General features: G+C 45.5%; 2 protein-coding genes across 2 annotated transcripts in view; one reads left to right on the plus strand and one right to left on the minus strand.

Moving 5' to 3' along the window:
- COPG2 (COPI coat complex subunit gamma 2) overlaps positions 1–3,211 on the plus strand; it is a 363,341-nt gene extending 360,130 nt beyond the window's left edge. Inside the window, exons 21-24 of the mRNA XM_084897194.1 lie at positions 882–979; positions 1,664–1,802; positions 2,081–2,179; positions 2,635–3,211. Coding sequence (XP_084753320.1) covers positions 882–979; positions 1,664–1,802; positions 2,081–2,179; positions 2,635–2,765 — 467 coding nt within the window. The 3' untranslated portion in view covers positions 2,766–3,211. The remainder of the gene's footprint in view (positions 1–881; positions 980–1,663; positions 1,803–2,080; positions 2,180–2,634) is intronic.
- MEST (mesoderm specific transcript) lies at positions 2,935–16,331 on the minus strand. The gene is made up of 12 exons (XM_084897196.1): positions 16,084–16,331; positions 12,697–12,851; positions 10,989–11,068; positions 10,513–10,590; positions 10,259–10,395; positions 10,049–10,107; positions 9,217–9,257; positions 8,599–8,669; positions 8,263–8,364; positions 6,783–6,859; positions 5,499–5,562; positions 2,935–4,490 (listed from the first exon to the last, which is right to left on the minus strand). The coding sequence occupies exons 2-12, from the start codon at positions 12,848–12,850 to the stop codon at positions 4,373–4,375; spliced, it is 981 nt and encodes a 326-aa protein (XP_084753322.1). The 5' UTR covers position 12,851; positions 16,084–16,331; the 3' UTR covers positions 2,935–4,372.
- Positions 16,332–16,660: the final 329 nt, after the last annotated feature.

Raw genomic sequence — 16,660 nt, forward strand, 5'->3', positions numbered from 1 at the left:
ATGTTCCTAAACAGTCTCTCTTCTCAGCACCTGTTCAGTAGCATCTCTCTGATTTCCATCTACCCTCAGCCTTTCTGGCCTCTTTCCTTTAGCTCATGTACCTTGCTCTGCTCACTGAAGCTCTTTCACATCTTTTGAGATCCAATTAATTCACCCATACTTAAAAAATCCCCTCCTTCAGGCGGTTCAGAAAGTCCCCTTTTCATGAAGTTCATTTTCCAAAAATGTGTCCCTACTTCCATTTCTAATTATTTCCTCCAGTTATCTCAAAACATATTAATTACCCACTTGCTTTTGCATTGAAGACACTGACTACCAATACTAGCACCTCCTTGCTAACCTATTCACTGAAGGTTGAAAATTGACAACAACAAAAAAAGCAAGTTCATTCTAGTGATCTGTGGACCCACAATCTAAAACTAGTATCTGTTGATATTTAGACTTATTGTGCTTTGTGTTAATGATCAGTGTGCTTTTTACTATCCATTTTTTTTTTTTTTTTTTTTTTTTTTTTTTTTTTTTTGCTTTGTCATCTGCTAGAGTAGTGGTTCTTATATTTTCCACATGTAGTCCTCACTTGACAGGCATTGGCAGAAAGCTCCCCTGCTGCTTCCTTTATACTACTACAAAAATAAAGTTTTGCCAATGTCTTTTTTGTGCTATTCTAGCCCACAGCGGGGAGTGGATTTTAAAATACTTTGTGAGACTGCCTTTTGACCAGTATACAGTGTGCTTTCAAGTACTACTCTGAAAACTGGTGTGTGCTTCGCTTGATGATACAGAACCCTGTGCCAAGTGCAGGTGGTGCCCCCTCAGTTATCAGGGAAACTTTGTGCTTGCGCTGCCCACTGACACTGGTCTGCCTGCTCTTTCTCCTCCAGTTGCCAGCACCTTTAGCTGCACCTTGAAGTTTACTGTCCGGGACTGTGACCCTGACTCGGGAGTTCCAACTGAGGAGGGCTATGAGGATGAGTATGTGGTGAGTGTCGCCTGCACAGTCACCTGGACACCCTTGCACCGCTGACTTCTGCCTGAAGAGAACATTTTTCTAGGGACATCTGACATGAACCAAGGGGGTTTTATTTCCTCACATTACAACTGCGTGGGCCTGGACTAACCCTCCTCTGCGGTGGGAGTAGGTCGTGCCTGAGGGTAGTGACCGCTTCCTGATTAAAACAACTCACCCTTTTCTATGTCTTTATAATAGGGGTAATTACAAGATGAAAATATGTACATGACTTTCATTGAGATCAATGAGCTTTATTTAAAGTATTGGGATTGTTTTGTTGAGAAGCTTTTAATTTGTAATGTGGCTACTTCATAGAATGCAGGCAAAAGATGACGAAATATCAACCTGTTAGTGAATGCTAAGCTCAGAAGGCCCTGGATGGCTTGAACTTGGTGGTTAGGTGTGACCTCATGACTGTTTTGTACCTCAAGAGTGTAGATGTTGATCTGAATATTGCTTTTGCTATATTTTCTTGCTTTTCTTTGCTAAGGCCCTACATCTTTATCCAGACTATGGACTTGAACTAGTTTGGTAATAGTGTTTCCTAAGCTCCTGCAAAGGATGATCTCAGAATGATAATACCCTTTTAGCCCCTCCCACTTTGTGCTGCCCTTAAAGAACTGTTGCTTACTGACCCCTGCCTGTGCCCACTAGCTGGAAGATCTGGAAGTAACTGTGTCTGACCATATTCAAAAAGTTATGAAGCCCAACTTTGCTGCTGCCTGGGAAGAAGTAGGAGATACTTTTGAGAAACAGGAGACCTTTGCCCTCAGTTCTACCAAAACTCTTCAAGGTGAGAACAATTTTGCTAGCAATGTGTTGCCTGACAGCAGTGTAAAACCTAAGAGGCATATATATCATTCCAGAACACTTGGTTTTGATGCTGCATAAACTAAGTCACCTAAAAGGCTAGGACCCTGTCATCTAATTGAGTCAACCAGTTTCTAGCCCGGTGGCCTCCATCCACTGTGGCACCACCCTTCTAGCCCCAGCTCCCAGTGTGTAGTGATGCCGAGGCAGGCCCCTGTGCTGACCTTTCCTGATAATGTGGCATCAATCTTGTCAACACAGAAGCTGTCAACAACATCATTACGTTCCTGGGCATGCAGCCATGTGAAAGGTCAGAGAAAGTTCCCGAGAATAAGAATTCCCATTCTCTCTTCCTGGCAGGTAAGGAACTTTATCGGATTTCCCTTTATTTTGTTGCAAGGTTTAATAGAAAGGGCTGCCATTGTCCTGTCCTTTGTCCCATTGTATGCATTACAATTTGAAGCCCTGCCACAATGAGCAATTTGTTTTAGCTGTTTAATTTGCATGCTATCCTTAGTTTGTTCTTTTAAGATGTATATTTGGCCTAAAACACTTAAAATCTCTCTCCTGGATACTAGTGCCACTACTACCTCCCCCATTTAAGTACTCGAAACCAGTATTCTTAATACCTTCTATGTACCTGGTATCATGGGAATATAAAAGGTTATTTCAAATTTGTATGTAGGATGCAATTCCTACCATAAACACAAAGGTAAACAAAAAAATAGAAAGGAAACGCAAGCAGAGCATGATACATTTCATCAGTCAGTTTGTTTTGAGTCCTCAATATGGTTCTCCTCACTTTGTCCTCTCAGGTGTATACAGAGGTGGCTATGATTTATTGGTGAGGGCCAAGCTGGCCTTAGCGGATGGAGTGACCATGCAGGTGACTGTCAGAAGCGAAGAGGAAGCACCTGTGGATGTCATCTTGGCTTCTGTTGGATAAGTGCTTACTGGGCAAGATGAAGCTGATGTACTTCACTGTCGGTGGGCTTTAGGCTAATGGCATGAATTTCCCAGAATCCCGCTTCTAAAGATTAATGATTCTGGAGAAGCTAATTAAATGTTTGGCCCTGAGCCAGCAGATCAAGCAAACGTCTGTCTTTGTGCATGTCTTATTTTTTTTTTTTTTTGTCTTTTTTTTCCTTTTTGTTCCATTGGTCGACTTTGGTGTGACAGTACAGCTTTGGGTGAACATGTAAAGCAAAATACTATCCTATACCCCAGCTGCTCAACTTCATTATATTCTTTAATGGAATGTGTATGAAAGCTCCTGGCAATGTTGGAAAACTTTATCCCGGAGGGATGGTGGGGAGGGGAAGGCAGAGTCCACTTTTGTCAAAATTCATTTTATTAATAGAAAATAAACACTTATTCCACTTTCAATTGTTATACTTGAAGTTGCTAATTTAAAAAAAAAAAAAGGAATTTAAAATAATCACCTAATCCTACTTAGACTAAAACTGTGACTTTAAAAAAAGTATTCAGCACCTTTTTCTCACAGGCCTTTCAGAATTTGTTCTTAAAGTTTCTGGAACTTTCCTGTCTGTAAAGAACAGGAATTGCAGAGCTACATGAGGAAGCCTCTCTGGGACAACCAGTGAGAAGTAAGCACTCATAACAAAAGGAATCCGTGTGCCCTCAGCGTGGGAACTGGGACTGCACAACGCTCCCCTCCCCTCCACGTTAGCACAGGAGGGATGTGCTTCGAAGCAATGAGGTATGATGAAGCAGACTGTTATTTGCTGTTAGAACTGGGTCTTTCCAGCTAATAACAGTAAATCTCTGGCGGAGATGTGATGGTCCTTAATGTCCTGTGACTTTGGGGAGATTTTTTTAAGTTTGGATTTAGTTTAACTTATTCTGAAGTCAAATATGTTTAATAAGGTTCATTACTCTGCCAGAGTGAGTGTCTGCTGGTGTAGTACCCTTCTACAATAGATACAACACGTGTCAGTAAATCACAGTCGTAAAGTACACTTAGAATACTGCATTATGTAAAGCTGCATTATGTAAAGCAAAATCTATTTTAACAAAACGTCTACAACTAGATGCAGCTGAGGAAACTAAGCCAAAGTTATGACAGGGGAGACGCACTCTCTCCTGAAGCTGCTTAGAAAACAAAAAAGCATGTGCCCCTAACGCCATTCAAGGAGAGGCTAAGCAGCCAGCCTCTCCTCATTCTGTACAAGATTCCAATTGGGGCTGGGCCAGAAATTACACTTCTAAGTGTTTCAGAAAAGTCCACGGAAATGTTGAAAGTCTTATGCAAGAGAATGTTTGTCTCTCTGCATCCATCAGACTTTCCTAATAACACAAAGGCAAGTCCATCCACTTGATCAGATGTCAAAGGAATGGGAGATGGACTATCAGGTCACCCTTAATCAGACCTCAACTGGCTTTTTCCTATATGCTGCTCACCAATGTGAGTCAGGTGGACCTTTGTGAGAAGTGTTTGGTGGCCAGGACCTCTTTGGGGCATTTCTTTCTAAATGGAATACACAACAGGTAAGGGAGTAGGGTAGGTAATACAGGGAAGCTACTCTCTCCAGCTCAGAAGGAGTTGATGAAGCCCATATATGCATTCAAGAAGCCCATGGGATCCTCTAGCTGTGGGTAGTGGCTAATGTGGTCATCCAGAATCGACACTGTGGACCGCGGCAGCGTTTTCCTAGTGGAAGAGAACAGCATGTAGGTGAACTTGAGGCTGGAGGTAGGGGGAGGAGGTAAGCCAGTGGGCAACCCTAGTTAATGTCCCTGCGGACATACCACACTGGAAGGAACCAACAAAGAGCTTATTCAGCTTCTATTTTGGAATTGTGTCTTAGGCAGGTAAACTTACCAATTCCATTTATGACTATATACAGACTAGGTCTTACATGTTCATAAGCCAACAAACAAACTTAAAAAGAAAACACTTTTGCAAAACATGTCAAAGCCGGATGACTTCGAGCTCCTTAGAGAAGCGTGAGGCATCCAATAAATGGACCACTGTCCAGGTAGGGATAACGAAAGACCTTCCTTAACCGAGAGAGATGAGAGAGGGTATTTTGTTGAAAATTAAATGCAAGCTTTTTACAACTGGATTATTTCTACTAGGCCATATGAAGGATGGAACGTTCTTATGGAACAAAACAAAATCAGTCAAGATTTATTGTCCAACCTTCTGAGTAAGTAAGTACCTAGAGAAAATGACCACCAGTGAGGAGGCACTTTTTCTGTGAGCTCCTCTCCATCTCTCCCTGCAGATGCTCAGCTTAAGCTGTTGAGCTGGCTTTTGCAATGAGACTACAGCAAACATTTTTTATCAACTTTACACACTTTCATTCCTATTTCTCATTCCTATTTCACATAATAGCATTTTCTTACCTGTCCACATGTAGCATGTATACAATAAAAACAGGCTCAAGAGAGTATATAACAATTATGCATAAATATATATATGTGTATATGTACATATATACATATACATATATACACACACACAGTAAAAACAGGCTATATAACTCATAGAGAATGTATAACAATTTTCTGACTTTACATTTATGTGAGAATAATATTCCTCAGCTCATCTTTTATCATACGTTTCCTGGATGACCAGCCACTGAGGCCAGAGACAGTGGCCAGAGCACTGTCGGGAGGAGGAACTAGCAATACGAAGCCCCTGAGGGAGGCTCACCTGTACAGCTCCAAAAACTCTGGATAGGGAGTCACCGGATCGAAAGGCCCGTAGATAAAATGAACTGGAAACGAGAAAAGGATCTAATTACTAATAGCTTGCGCATCCATTCTACCCCAGACTAAAACTACCCCTCCAGAATAAATTATGATAAAAATCTAGCTGCTTTCAATAAATGGGTTATAAGAAACTTCCGGGAATAAGCTGACAACTGAGTCCACTTGGGACATTTTCTCTGTACACAGCCAGCCCCGAGCAGCATTCTCTCCCCCTAACTCCAGGATATGTCATTCTTAAAGTCTATCTTTTAGCAATAAATGACCCTTGACATCCTCTGGTTTCTGAACACTAACTTTTATATGAGACACAGCACCTATTTTTCTTTTTTTAAAATATATTTTATTGATTTTTTTACAGATAGGAAAGGAGAGGGACAGAGAGCTAGAAACATCGATCAGCTGCCAATGTACATGCCCTTGACCGGAATCGAACCTGGGACCTTTCAATTCGCAGACCGAGGCTCTATCCACTGAGCCAAACCGGTTTCAGCTTTTTCAATGTGTAAGAATTAAGGGACAAATTATGTTAGAAAACGGCCTATAGGTTCTTGATTAGTAATTTAAACAGCCTTCTGTCCCAGAATTCAGCATTTAATGTGATGTCACTGGTAATGCACGGCAGGAAACCAATCTAACTCCCACTCCAGGCCGTGCTATGGTAGTTACCTTAGCAATAGTATCTCAGTGCTTTACATACTTCATCTATAGCCCAGAACCCATGCTCCAGATGTAGGAGAGGGTCACCAGATTAAATAAAGCATGACCAGCTGCATTTCAGATAGTGATTTTTTAAAATATTTTTATTGATTTCAGAGAGGAAGAGAGCAACATCAATGATGAAAATCATTGATTGGCTACCTTCTGTACATTCCCCTACTGGCGACCGAGCCTGAAACCCAGGCATATGCCCTGAATGAGAATTGAACCATGACCTCCTGGTTCATAGGTTGATACTCAACCACTGAGCCATACTGGCTGAGCTGTGGTTTTTTTAGTGTTTTTGTTGTTGTTGTTGTTGTTGTTGATTTTGGGTAACCCAATGTATTAGTATGTCCTACATATAGCACAGCACATACTTTTCCTTAAAAAAAAAAAAAATAGTTGTTTACCTGAAATTCAAATGTAGTTTGGTGTCTTTATTTTATTTATATTTGCTAATTTGGGGCAATTATTTTAACCCTCGTCCCTCAGTTTTCCTATCAAGATGTAATATAGAAATACTCACTGGGAATAGTTACAGTGGCCAGAGCTCCCACCCAGCGTCTTCTAAACTTCTTCCTCTGGTTGATGTACTGCAAGAGACTGCAGGACAGGTAAGTTAGCAGGAGAAGAAGAAACTCGTATGGTTAGAGGGGCACAAAGGCCTGCCATGAGCCACAAGGAACCCAGGATGTGTTTTCATCCAGAAGCTACTTGGCACACCTGGGACTGGCCGGCTGGGTTTCCTCATTCCTGTTCACCTCTACGATTAACCTCCATGCGGCTGCAGCAGTCATCATGCCTACTACCAACGTAAGAATTAATGTTCCTTACTGTTCGCCAAACAGGAACTGGGATGGAGGAAGGCTGGGAGTCAGCCTGGGTTATGTGTAATGAAAGGCCAGGCTCAGATTGTGCCTCCACCACTAATTCTGTAACTCAAAGGTCAAACACACATCTTTTGACCAGTTTCCTCCTCTTTAAAAATAAGAGAACTGAACTACACGATCGCTAAATTGGCATCTACTTCTAACGTTCTAAGTGTAGAAGTTCCTAAGCACAAAGTTCCATTCTCTGCATTTCATCTGACCACAGATAAAAATGGAGAATTTCTCCAACAGTGACAAGCAGCCATAGCCACATTTTAGAACTCAAACTCATATTCTAGTTATTCTGCCTGGAAACTCCAGGAATTATTTCTAACAGTGATAGTTGAGTTTCCTAAGTGCTTTTTACATTTTGGATAAGTGTATGGAAATGTTAAAAAAAAAAAAAAGGGGCGGGGGTTGTTTTGCAATTTTTTTATAGAGGGAGCAACATCAATGATGAGAATCATTGATCGGCTGCCTTCCGTATGCCCCCTGCTGGGGACCGAGCTGGGGTGGGAGGGAAGAATGGCTCTCTCCCCCTCACAATTCCCAGCAAAGCCAACAGTTAAAGCCAGGGAAGCTACACTGACCGAGCTGGCCAGAAGACTGGCCTTATCTCGAGTAGCTATGGACATCACCACCTCCAGCCCCTTGGAGAAAGCGGCATCTGAACCAAGGGCGTGGGGAGTCTTGGTACAAGACTGCGAAATCTCCCTCTGCTCCCTGTTGCTACAGAAGAGATATGAAAAAGAAAGAGGCTGGTACTCTGAGGAAGGCACTAAATGCCTTTCATAGCTATGATTAGACATGTTGAAGCATTTAATATTAACAAAAGGTCAGAAGAAGGATTTGCCAAAGCCAATCAGCAATTACAGCTGAATTAGCATGAGAATTTGTGGCTGTTTTTGCAAACTTTGTGTGCAACATTGCTTCACCTCATGGCTCACTCTATGCTGGATTTCTTCCCTCTGAATAAGTACAGAGCATGACTGTTTTTGGTGTACCTCATAAGTCATAACCAACCTTCTTCTGGGACACTAGAGCCAGCCAAGAACAGAACAAGCAATCCCATATTTAAAAAAAAAAAAAAAAAAAAAAAGCAGCCTCGGAAAGCCCAAGCAAAGGGTCATTTCTTACCTGTCGATAACTAAGTTCCCATCGTTGTTGCGAATCGCTGCCCACATGTCCCACAGCTCGTTCTCTGAGGGCCGGGTGTATGGCCCAAAGACAGGGGCAAGACTGAAAGAGGGGGAAAAGAGAGCAGAAAGATAAGTGTAAGAAGAATTCAGGATGTCAAATATGATTGGAACCTTGAGCATCATGTAGTTTGACCCTTAACTGATTTGTGAATTCCATCTACTCCTTCCCTGGCAAGTGGCTAACACCTTTGCTTTAAAATATCAAACCCCAGAATTTCAATGGCAGCAGCTTTGCTCGCAGGCTGCTGTGAACCAGGCTTTGGCAATGACTTACCCTCGAGAGAATATGAAGAAGTTCAGCATTCGTGTGAGGATGGGTGACAGCACGCCTCCGTCTTTGAGTATCTGTAAGTAGATAAGTAAAAGTCAATAATCCAGAGAGAACACACCAGGACAAAGAGCTTTATACTAAGAATTAAAAATTTAAAAAAAAGACTTTAGCCAAATCTACTGGAAGGCTTGGCCATTGGCTTTTAGTTTTTTGTTTTGCCAACCCACGTTCCCTCGTGGAAAGCAAACTGTTTCTAATTCCCTTTAAGATTCCATTTCTACACGTCACTAAATCCCAAGACCTTTAACTGATACCTTTAACTTCAGACTGAGGTCCCAATTTGTCAACCAGCAAGCTGATGACAAATCTTTGAGATAGCTGTACTTCTCCAAATACTATTGGTCTCTAATGCTCATATTTTCATAAGAAGGGAAAAACTAATTTCTAATGTAAACTGACAAGAAGGATTTTATCTGCGGCCTTTTACAACAGAAATGGCCCTTATAAAGGTCTTAGCATTGTTCATGCTAGTATAAATCTTTTTTTTAATTTATTGATTAAGGTATTACATATGTCAGTATAAATCTTAAGAGCTACGATCTAGTCAGTGGAGGAGCCAACCTTTTGGAGGAGGAGAGGGCGGTGTGTCTCGGTGAATATACCTGGAGGAAAAGAAGAGACGTTACTCATTTTCCAGCAACTTCAAGGCAAACATAGGTCCCCTATCGGAGACCTACCCTACTCACTGTCACCTTTGGGGTCTTTACTGCTGCAAAACTAATTATAAATAAGTTAGTATTGCCATCTAATTCCTTCCCCATGGAATTTTAGGGTTAGCAGGTCAAACAAATTCTACCCCGCTGGGATTGCTCTGATTGTAAAGGTGGGGCACGGGGGAAGTGACGGGCACGGCCATCCACCCAGCTGACGACGAGGCTCTGGCTCGTGTTTCCTTCCGAGCCTCCGAGCGGTGTTGTTAATGATTGGGGCAGAAAAAGAAATCGGGGATTTTTCAGGAAGTGGGTGTAGGTCCTTAAAAACAAAACAAAACAAACAAAAAAAAATGCATCTAGGCCCTGGCGGAGTAGCTCAGTTGGTTAGAACGCCATCTCCGTATGCCATTGGGTCACATACAAGAATCAACCAACGAATGATGCTTCTGTCAAATCAGTGTTTCTTAAAAGCACATATTTATAACACAGCTTTTTATTAACTGAATATCACTATAATTAATTTCCTTTGTAATCCTATTATATGTGTTTTTTAAACATTATTTTAAGAAAGGGTCTTTATAGCTCATCAGACCACCAAAATGACTGATGGCGTAAAAAAGGTAAAGATCCCCCAGTTAAACTGTCTGTGTGCGATGATACCACCCGAGGACCACGTGGGTGTCACTGACACCTAAGAGTGGCCCTCGTCACCTTCCTCCCACCACTGCCAAGGCCATTACCTCCGTTTGACAGACAGAGACTCTTGATGGTAAGCCGGCCAGAGCGATTCTGCTTGAACCTGGAGACAGGAGGCAAATGCACCTGAGTGAGCGGGCACGCACCAACACAACGGCTGAAGACAAACTGCCAAAAGGCAGGGGGGCTAGAAAGACTCCCGGGGGCGATTCCCTCTTCCCAGCATCTTCAGTGAGTGCCACGGCTCCACTGACCTGTAGAGCAGCTCCTGAGCCACGATGTCCCCATAATCGTGGGACAGAAGGTTGATCCTGCGGTTCTGAAGCCCCAGATGATGCAACAGCGCCTCCACGATGCTGGCCTGCTCGAAGATGGAGTAGTGGTGCGGTCTCTGGGGGAAGGAAGCCAGACACGGGGTGCAGTCAGGAGTGCAGGTCTGTCTGCGGCTGACCCCTCCATCTCGCCCACCCCTGTCCCTCAACACTGGTCCCGTCCAGAAGCCGCTTACCGGTTTGTCGCTAAAGCCAAAGCCTAGGAAATCGAGGGCGATCACGCGGTGAAACCTCAGGGTGAGGCCTTCCCAAATCTACGAGGAAGAGAGGGATGATTAGGTCTCTCTGGTCCTGCCCCTCCCCTCCCACCTCCAGCAGCATAAGGGTTTCATCCCTTTCTCCGCTAACAAACAGACTTCAATGGAGGGAAAAGCCCCCTGAAACCACCACAGGCCTGAGATGATCCTCTTGCAGGGGCTTTATTCCACAATCACTCTCTACTGCGGGAGGAACTCCGGCGTTTTTAACTTGGCGATGAGCCTTCCTACATAGCCAAACCGTGTTTTTTACTCCCTTACAGTAAACGAAAAACAATTCTCCACTTAATCCCATTTCATTAATTCAAATGTGTAAGAGCCTTTCTGTGCTGATAACAAAGTCCTTGACTTTGGACTTTTAAAGTCGGAGGACCTGGAAAGTCTGACTTCCTTACCTTGTACCAATCATAGCTGGAGGTCGGGAAGCCGTGTAAAAGCACGACTATCTCGGGACTTCCAACCACGCCCAGGGTGTCTAGGAAGAAGGGAGAGAGATGGGTCAGGCCAACTCCCTAAAGAAATCACCTTGAAGACAATAAAATCTACATAATGTGATATAAAGGTCTAGAAATCCCGCCCACGTTCATTAATTTTAAAAATAGATTTCTTAGGTAAAAATGGGCGTTTTCCTAAATCTGTATATTAAAAATATATAAATAAGACACTTTTATATGAAAATACTTAAAATTTCACCGATTTTTTAAAGATTTCTCCCATTATTGTGTATTATTAATATGTAAATTGCTTTTCACATTAAAAAGTAAATTTTCACAGTTAAGCAACTACAAGTTCTTTGTACCCTATCATTAATGACCTCACAAAATTCTCTAAAATATTAGCAACTCTTCCTCAACCTTGTGAGCACCTTGGTTTATACTGTTTGTCCCGCACTTTTATTTCCCAGAGAGGATATAATTATCAAAACCCAATATCAAAAGCATCATGTTCAAACTACTGTAAAATCTTAACTATAAATGAGGATTAGTCAATATAAATACGAACATTTCTTAATAAACATCTTTTAAATTAGCCAAACATTTAAGTATTTAAATGTTTAACATTTATCAGCAATAATATTGTTATTGCTGATAATATTATATTAAAATTGATGTATTCATATACTGCCAATGGCATGAGAATTTGAAAATAAGGTTTGCAAAAGAATTTAGAAGCAATTTAAAATTTTATATTTTATCCTACACGTCTTATTCTTTAAATTCATGCAAATAAAAGCATTCTATTTACAAGTAGTATGGTATGAAAATATAAGGAAAAAAATAAACATATATAAAAAAATTTCCCTTCGACGTTAACTAAAACATTGAAAAATTGGAAACCACCTAAATGACCAATACAAAGAAAATTATGTACTTACCTAATTGAAGATAGCAAATGAGAGGAGGTCAGGAGCAATAATGAAAAACGGTTTATGACAAACATTTTTCGTTATTGCTCTTGACCTCCGCCCAAAAGAAATATTTCCCAATTTTGTTTCTCAGGTTCTTTACCTATAAAATGAGGTTAACGGCACCTATCTCCAATTACTGTTATAGAGATTAAATGAATTAATAAATATTGAAAATATAATTCAATGCCTCGCATATGGTCATTACTTGGTAAGTAGCAGTGATAACAATAATTATCATTAGCACATTAATGTATACAAAGGTGTAAGACTTAAATCATAGTTATGCATATAACAATCTTGATAGAAAACAAGGAAATCAGGAATGGGGGGGAGATAATCAATGGTAGCTTATCTATGAATAATGTTTATATTGCCCGACACTAGGGGCGCTCCAAAGGGAAAAACACCCATCAATTCAAATTGGCTATGAAAAATTACAGTAAATGGTCAGTTGTACAGAGATTGAAGTCTCCATTTTCCCACCCGCGCCCTCCCCCCAGTTTTCTTTTGCATTTCCTTCCCGTTTCCCTGCTACCAAGGGCTTTCGTCCACGCCTTCAGGCACACCTCCTGGAAAAATGGGGTTTCCCCCTCCATCCCTGAGGGCCCCTGGAGACCAACGGACACAAAATCTGTACCTAGTGGGACCCCTTTCGGGGCCCGTGTGCACAGGGGGTCCGGCGGCCCCGCCCTTACCTTGGTAGAAGATGCGCAGGCCCTTGTAGGTGAAGAATTTGCCGGACAGCTTCCATGAGTGAAGCGCAGGGGAGAACTTGGGGGGCGGGATGTAGAGGTAGGCCGCCAGCAGGGGGATGGCCAGCAGCCCCACCTGCACCCACCACTCCCTCATCCTGTGGGGAAACCAGAGACCAGGGGTGAGCGGTCAGGTGACACTGTGCGCGCGTCCACAAGCCCAGGCAGGTGAGGCCGGGTGGCACGGCGGTGCCAGGCGGTGACTTCGTGCCCTCCTGTGAACCAGGCGGGAAACTTTCCAGGAAGAGTGGAGGCCACCTCTGCCTGCCATGGCAATCATTCTCATTTCCAGGAGGAAAATCTATATTTTAACACAAAATCGCCCTCCACTTCTCCCCATTCTAATCACTCCGCCCCTCCCTGGTGCTGTTCCCAAGGCCTCCTGGAGAGGTTTTTATGTGAAATAAAAGGAACATTTCTAAGCACAGTGGTGCACCTTTTCGTTGGCTTTTCCGAGGGTGGGGTGGAGGGGGTAATTCCCCTCACCTATAGTTAAAAGCTCTACCCCCACCGTGCGTATTTGTAACCAGTGTTTTAAAGTATATATGTATAGTAACAGTGCACGTCCTCCAGCGGAAAGTTGCTCTGGATTTGTGTTTGTTAGCGTTTGCCCCCAGGGCATCCTGGTTAGCACTGCTGCCTGGGTTTGTGTGGAGAAACCGCGTGGCGTAAAGAGGCCGTGAAGTGAGAAGACGCGTGCGCTGCATATTCCAACGTAAGCAGCTTTGTCCTGACCCTCAATATGTAATCTCTTGAGAGGTGAGGGCAGCAGATTATATTTCTGCTTTTCTTGAGATTGAAATCTCAATTTTTCTTGAGACTGAAATCCCATTTATTGAATTTCTTAGGACTCCCTTTTTCCCTCCTCCCTCCCCCCCACCCCACCCCCAAAAAGAGGTGGGCTCATACCCAACATGTGGGAATTGATTTTGCCATTGAAAGGAGCACGGTTTGCACACCCAACCTTCCCAAGCCCAGGACTTCAAAGGTCAACTTGTCCATAATAATGAGTGCTGGGCAGGAATTAGAAACAGTTCCCCCTGCTTCTATCTTATCAGGGAACAAATTATCAGCAGAAGGGAAGTTCTCTCCAAATAGCCAGAATGGAAATACCTTCTAAAATAATTAATAATAATCATCCAGAGCTATAAATAAGAGAAATTAATTGACAAAGCTCAGGTGGAAATGGCTTTGTGTCTGTACACGCGCCCTTTCACCACTTTACAGGTAATCTGGCCACATCACTACCCATCAAAAAATATATTTTAACTCTAAAATAAACCAAAAAAATCTTGTAGGTGGTATTACGGCAAACCCCCCCACCCCAAAGTACCCGTCCCTTAAAAAAAAAAAAAAAAAAAAAAAAAATTAAATCCAGTCAATAATTTGGTTCTACCTTTCCAAGTAACATTAGAAACCGTTTGTGTGTGTGTGTGTGTATTTTTTTAATGCATGGGATGTGACGATTGCATCTCAGTTTTCACCTCACAATAGTAGTGGGGCGCATCCCAGCGTCTCTTTGAAAGATGAGATGACAGAAACCATTGGGCTGCCCTCTCCTCAGGGCTCTCAGTGCTACACTCAGCTCATGCATTTTTCAGGGCGCATTTCATCACGCCTCCTCCCCCGCTTCCCCCCCTCTCCCCCTCCTTCATTCAGGTCCCAGCAGCCGGGCATCTGCAGTGACTCAGCACGGAGCCAGGGAGGGGCCGGAGGAGCGGGCAGCAGCGGCACCCGCACCCCGCGGGGGGGGGGGGGGGAGAGATGGAGGAGGGAGGAGGGAGGAGGGAGGAGGGAGGGAGATGACTCCACACTCCGCTCCTCCGCTCCCCCGCCCGCCCTCCACACATTTCCTCCTCCTTCATTCCAAGAAAACCGAGACGCTACCTCCTGGGAAGCCGCTTTCTGTCGTCATCGCCTCCGTGCCAATGCCCCCAATGACGCTGTAGGCTTTTCAGTTAGCGAAGCCGCCGCGCAGCCCGCAAGCAATGAATTAACATGAATTAAAACCTTTTTCACCAAACACCTCCGTTATTTTATGAGCCGTACGCCAACAGAATAATAAATGTGGCACGCCATAGCACAAACCTTCTGGAAATGAAATCAACCTTTCCCGGCCTCGATTTCTGCATCTTGTAAATAAAAAAACACATTTACCACCGCCAAACGCCACCGTAGGGCATCGCGTGGGACCAGGGACTACTTTGCAACCCGATGCAGACAATCCGTGTGCCACACACGGCGATGGATCTGGCCCCATCGCCGTCCCCGCCTGGCTTCCCGTTACCGAAAAATCCCAAATATACTTACGCGCGGGCACGTCCCGGTCCCCGCTCTGCGGCAACACCGTCCCGGCGGCGCCGGCACCAGACGCGGCCACTGCGCCACGGCCGCGCGACTGCAAACCGCGCCGGGATGCTGCTACCTGCTGCTAAAACCCCAAATTCCGCCGAGGGAAAGCCCGGATCTAGAAATCCTATTGCGCCACAACCATACCTGGGCTCGGACCGCCGAGCAGCCCCGCGGCAATAGCGGAGTCCTGAAATCCTAAAGCGCGCCAACGAGACGCGGGGTTCCAAAAGCCCTCCATTGCGTCGCGGTATTAAAAACCCTACATCGCACCAGCATGAAACCGGGTCTAGCATCCCGAATCGCGGAGTCTAAGAATCCCACACCGCGCCAGGGCGACGGCGGGGGCTAACACCCGCAAACGCGCCAGGATGACGCCGTGTCTAGAAATCCTACATCGCGCCAGAGCGGCGGCGGCGGCGGCGGGATCTGAAAATCCTAAATCGCACCGGGGCCACTGCGGAGTGGTCTAAAAAACCCTAAACCTTAAACCACGCAAAGGTGACGGCGGGGTCTAAACATCCTAAATTGCGCCAGAGCGACGGCCGCATCTTTAATTAAAAAAAAAAAAAATCCTAAAATGCACCCGGGCGCCGCCGCCGCCGCCGCCGCCGCCGTGTCTTAGAAATCCTAAACCGCGCCAATGCAACGTGGGTCATCTAAAAAGCCCTACACCGCGCCAGGGCGACGCCGAGGTCTAACAAAATCTCATTAAATCGCGCCAGGCTTCTAGAAACCCCTAAAATCGGGACGATCCCGAGTTCTGTTGTGCGTAACAGACACCCCCTCCCCAAACAGATAGCGCAGAACGGTCCCCCCCCACCCGACCTCCCAGGGGGGTTTCCCTCCCTCCGCTGCGGGGATCGCGGCCCCGCGGACCCCCGGCTCGGACACCGGAGCCCCCCACCCGTTAGCCAGCACCCCAAGTGCCGATCCCCACCACACTCCCTCGCCGCCCGCGGCCGCCGGCCGCGCACCCACCTGGGCAGGCGATCTCGGCGGCGCGCCGGGCCGGCGTCTTATCCCATGCCGCGCGGCAGGCTCTCCGGGCCGGGCGCGGGCGCCGGAGCCGCGAGGGCAGCGCCGACCGGCCGCGGCAAGCGGCGGCGGCGAGCGGGCCCCCGGCCGCGGCAAGCAGCGGACCGACCGCCGCCCGGGCTCTGCGGCAATGCGCGAGCTGCGGCTGCCGCAGAGGAGGCGCCAGGACGAGCTGGTTGCCGCGGCAGCGCCGAGCCAGTGGGCGCCGGCTTTTAGCGCCCTCCCCCGCCCCGCCCCGCGCCCCGCCCCGCGCCGCAGCGCCCCGCCCACCGCCGCCGCCTAGCTCCGCAAGGGGGCGCCGTCAGGGTGCTGCGCCCACCAGCTTCTCGCAGCTTCCACACACCCACACACCGCCCCCTCCAACCCTGGCTCCAGGCTCTGCAACAGGAGGCCGCCTCTGGCGAGCCAATGCTGCAGGAAAAGAGAACAGACCCCTGGAATCCTAACCTTTTCCTTTGACCACCCCATGGGCCCCCCAGCCCCAGAGATGGCTGATCATCGGCCTCAGGGGTGGCATCCG

The sequence above is a fragment of the Pipistrellus hanaki genome (genome assembly GCF_964339955.1).
Source record: "Pipistrellus hanaki genome assembly, chromosome: 10".
Taxonomy (NCBI): domain Eukaryota; kingdom Metazoa; phylum Chordata; class Mammalia; order Chiroptera; family Vespertilionidae; genus Pipistrellus; species Pipistrellus hanaki.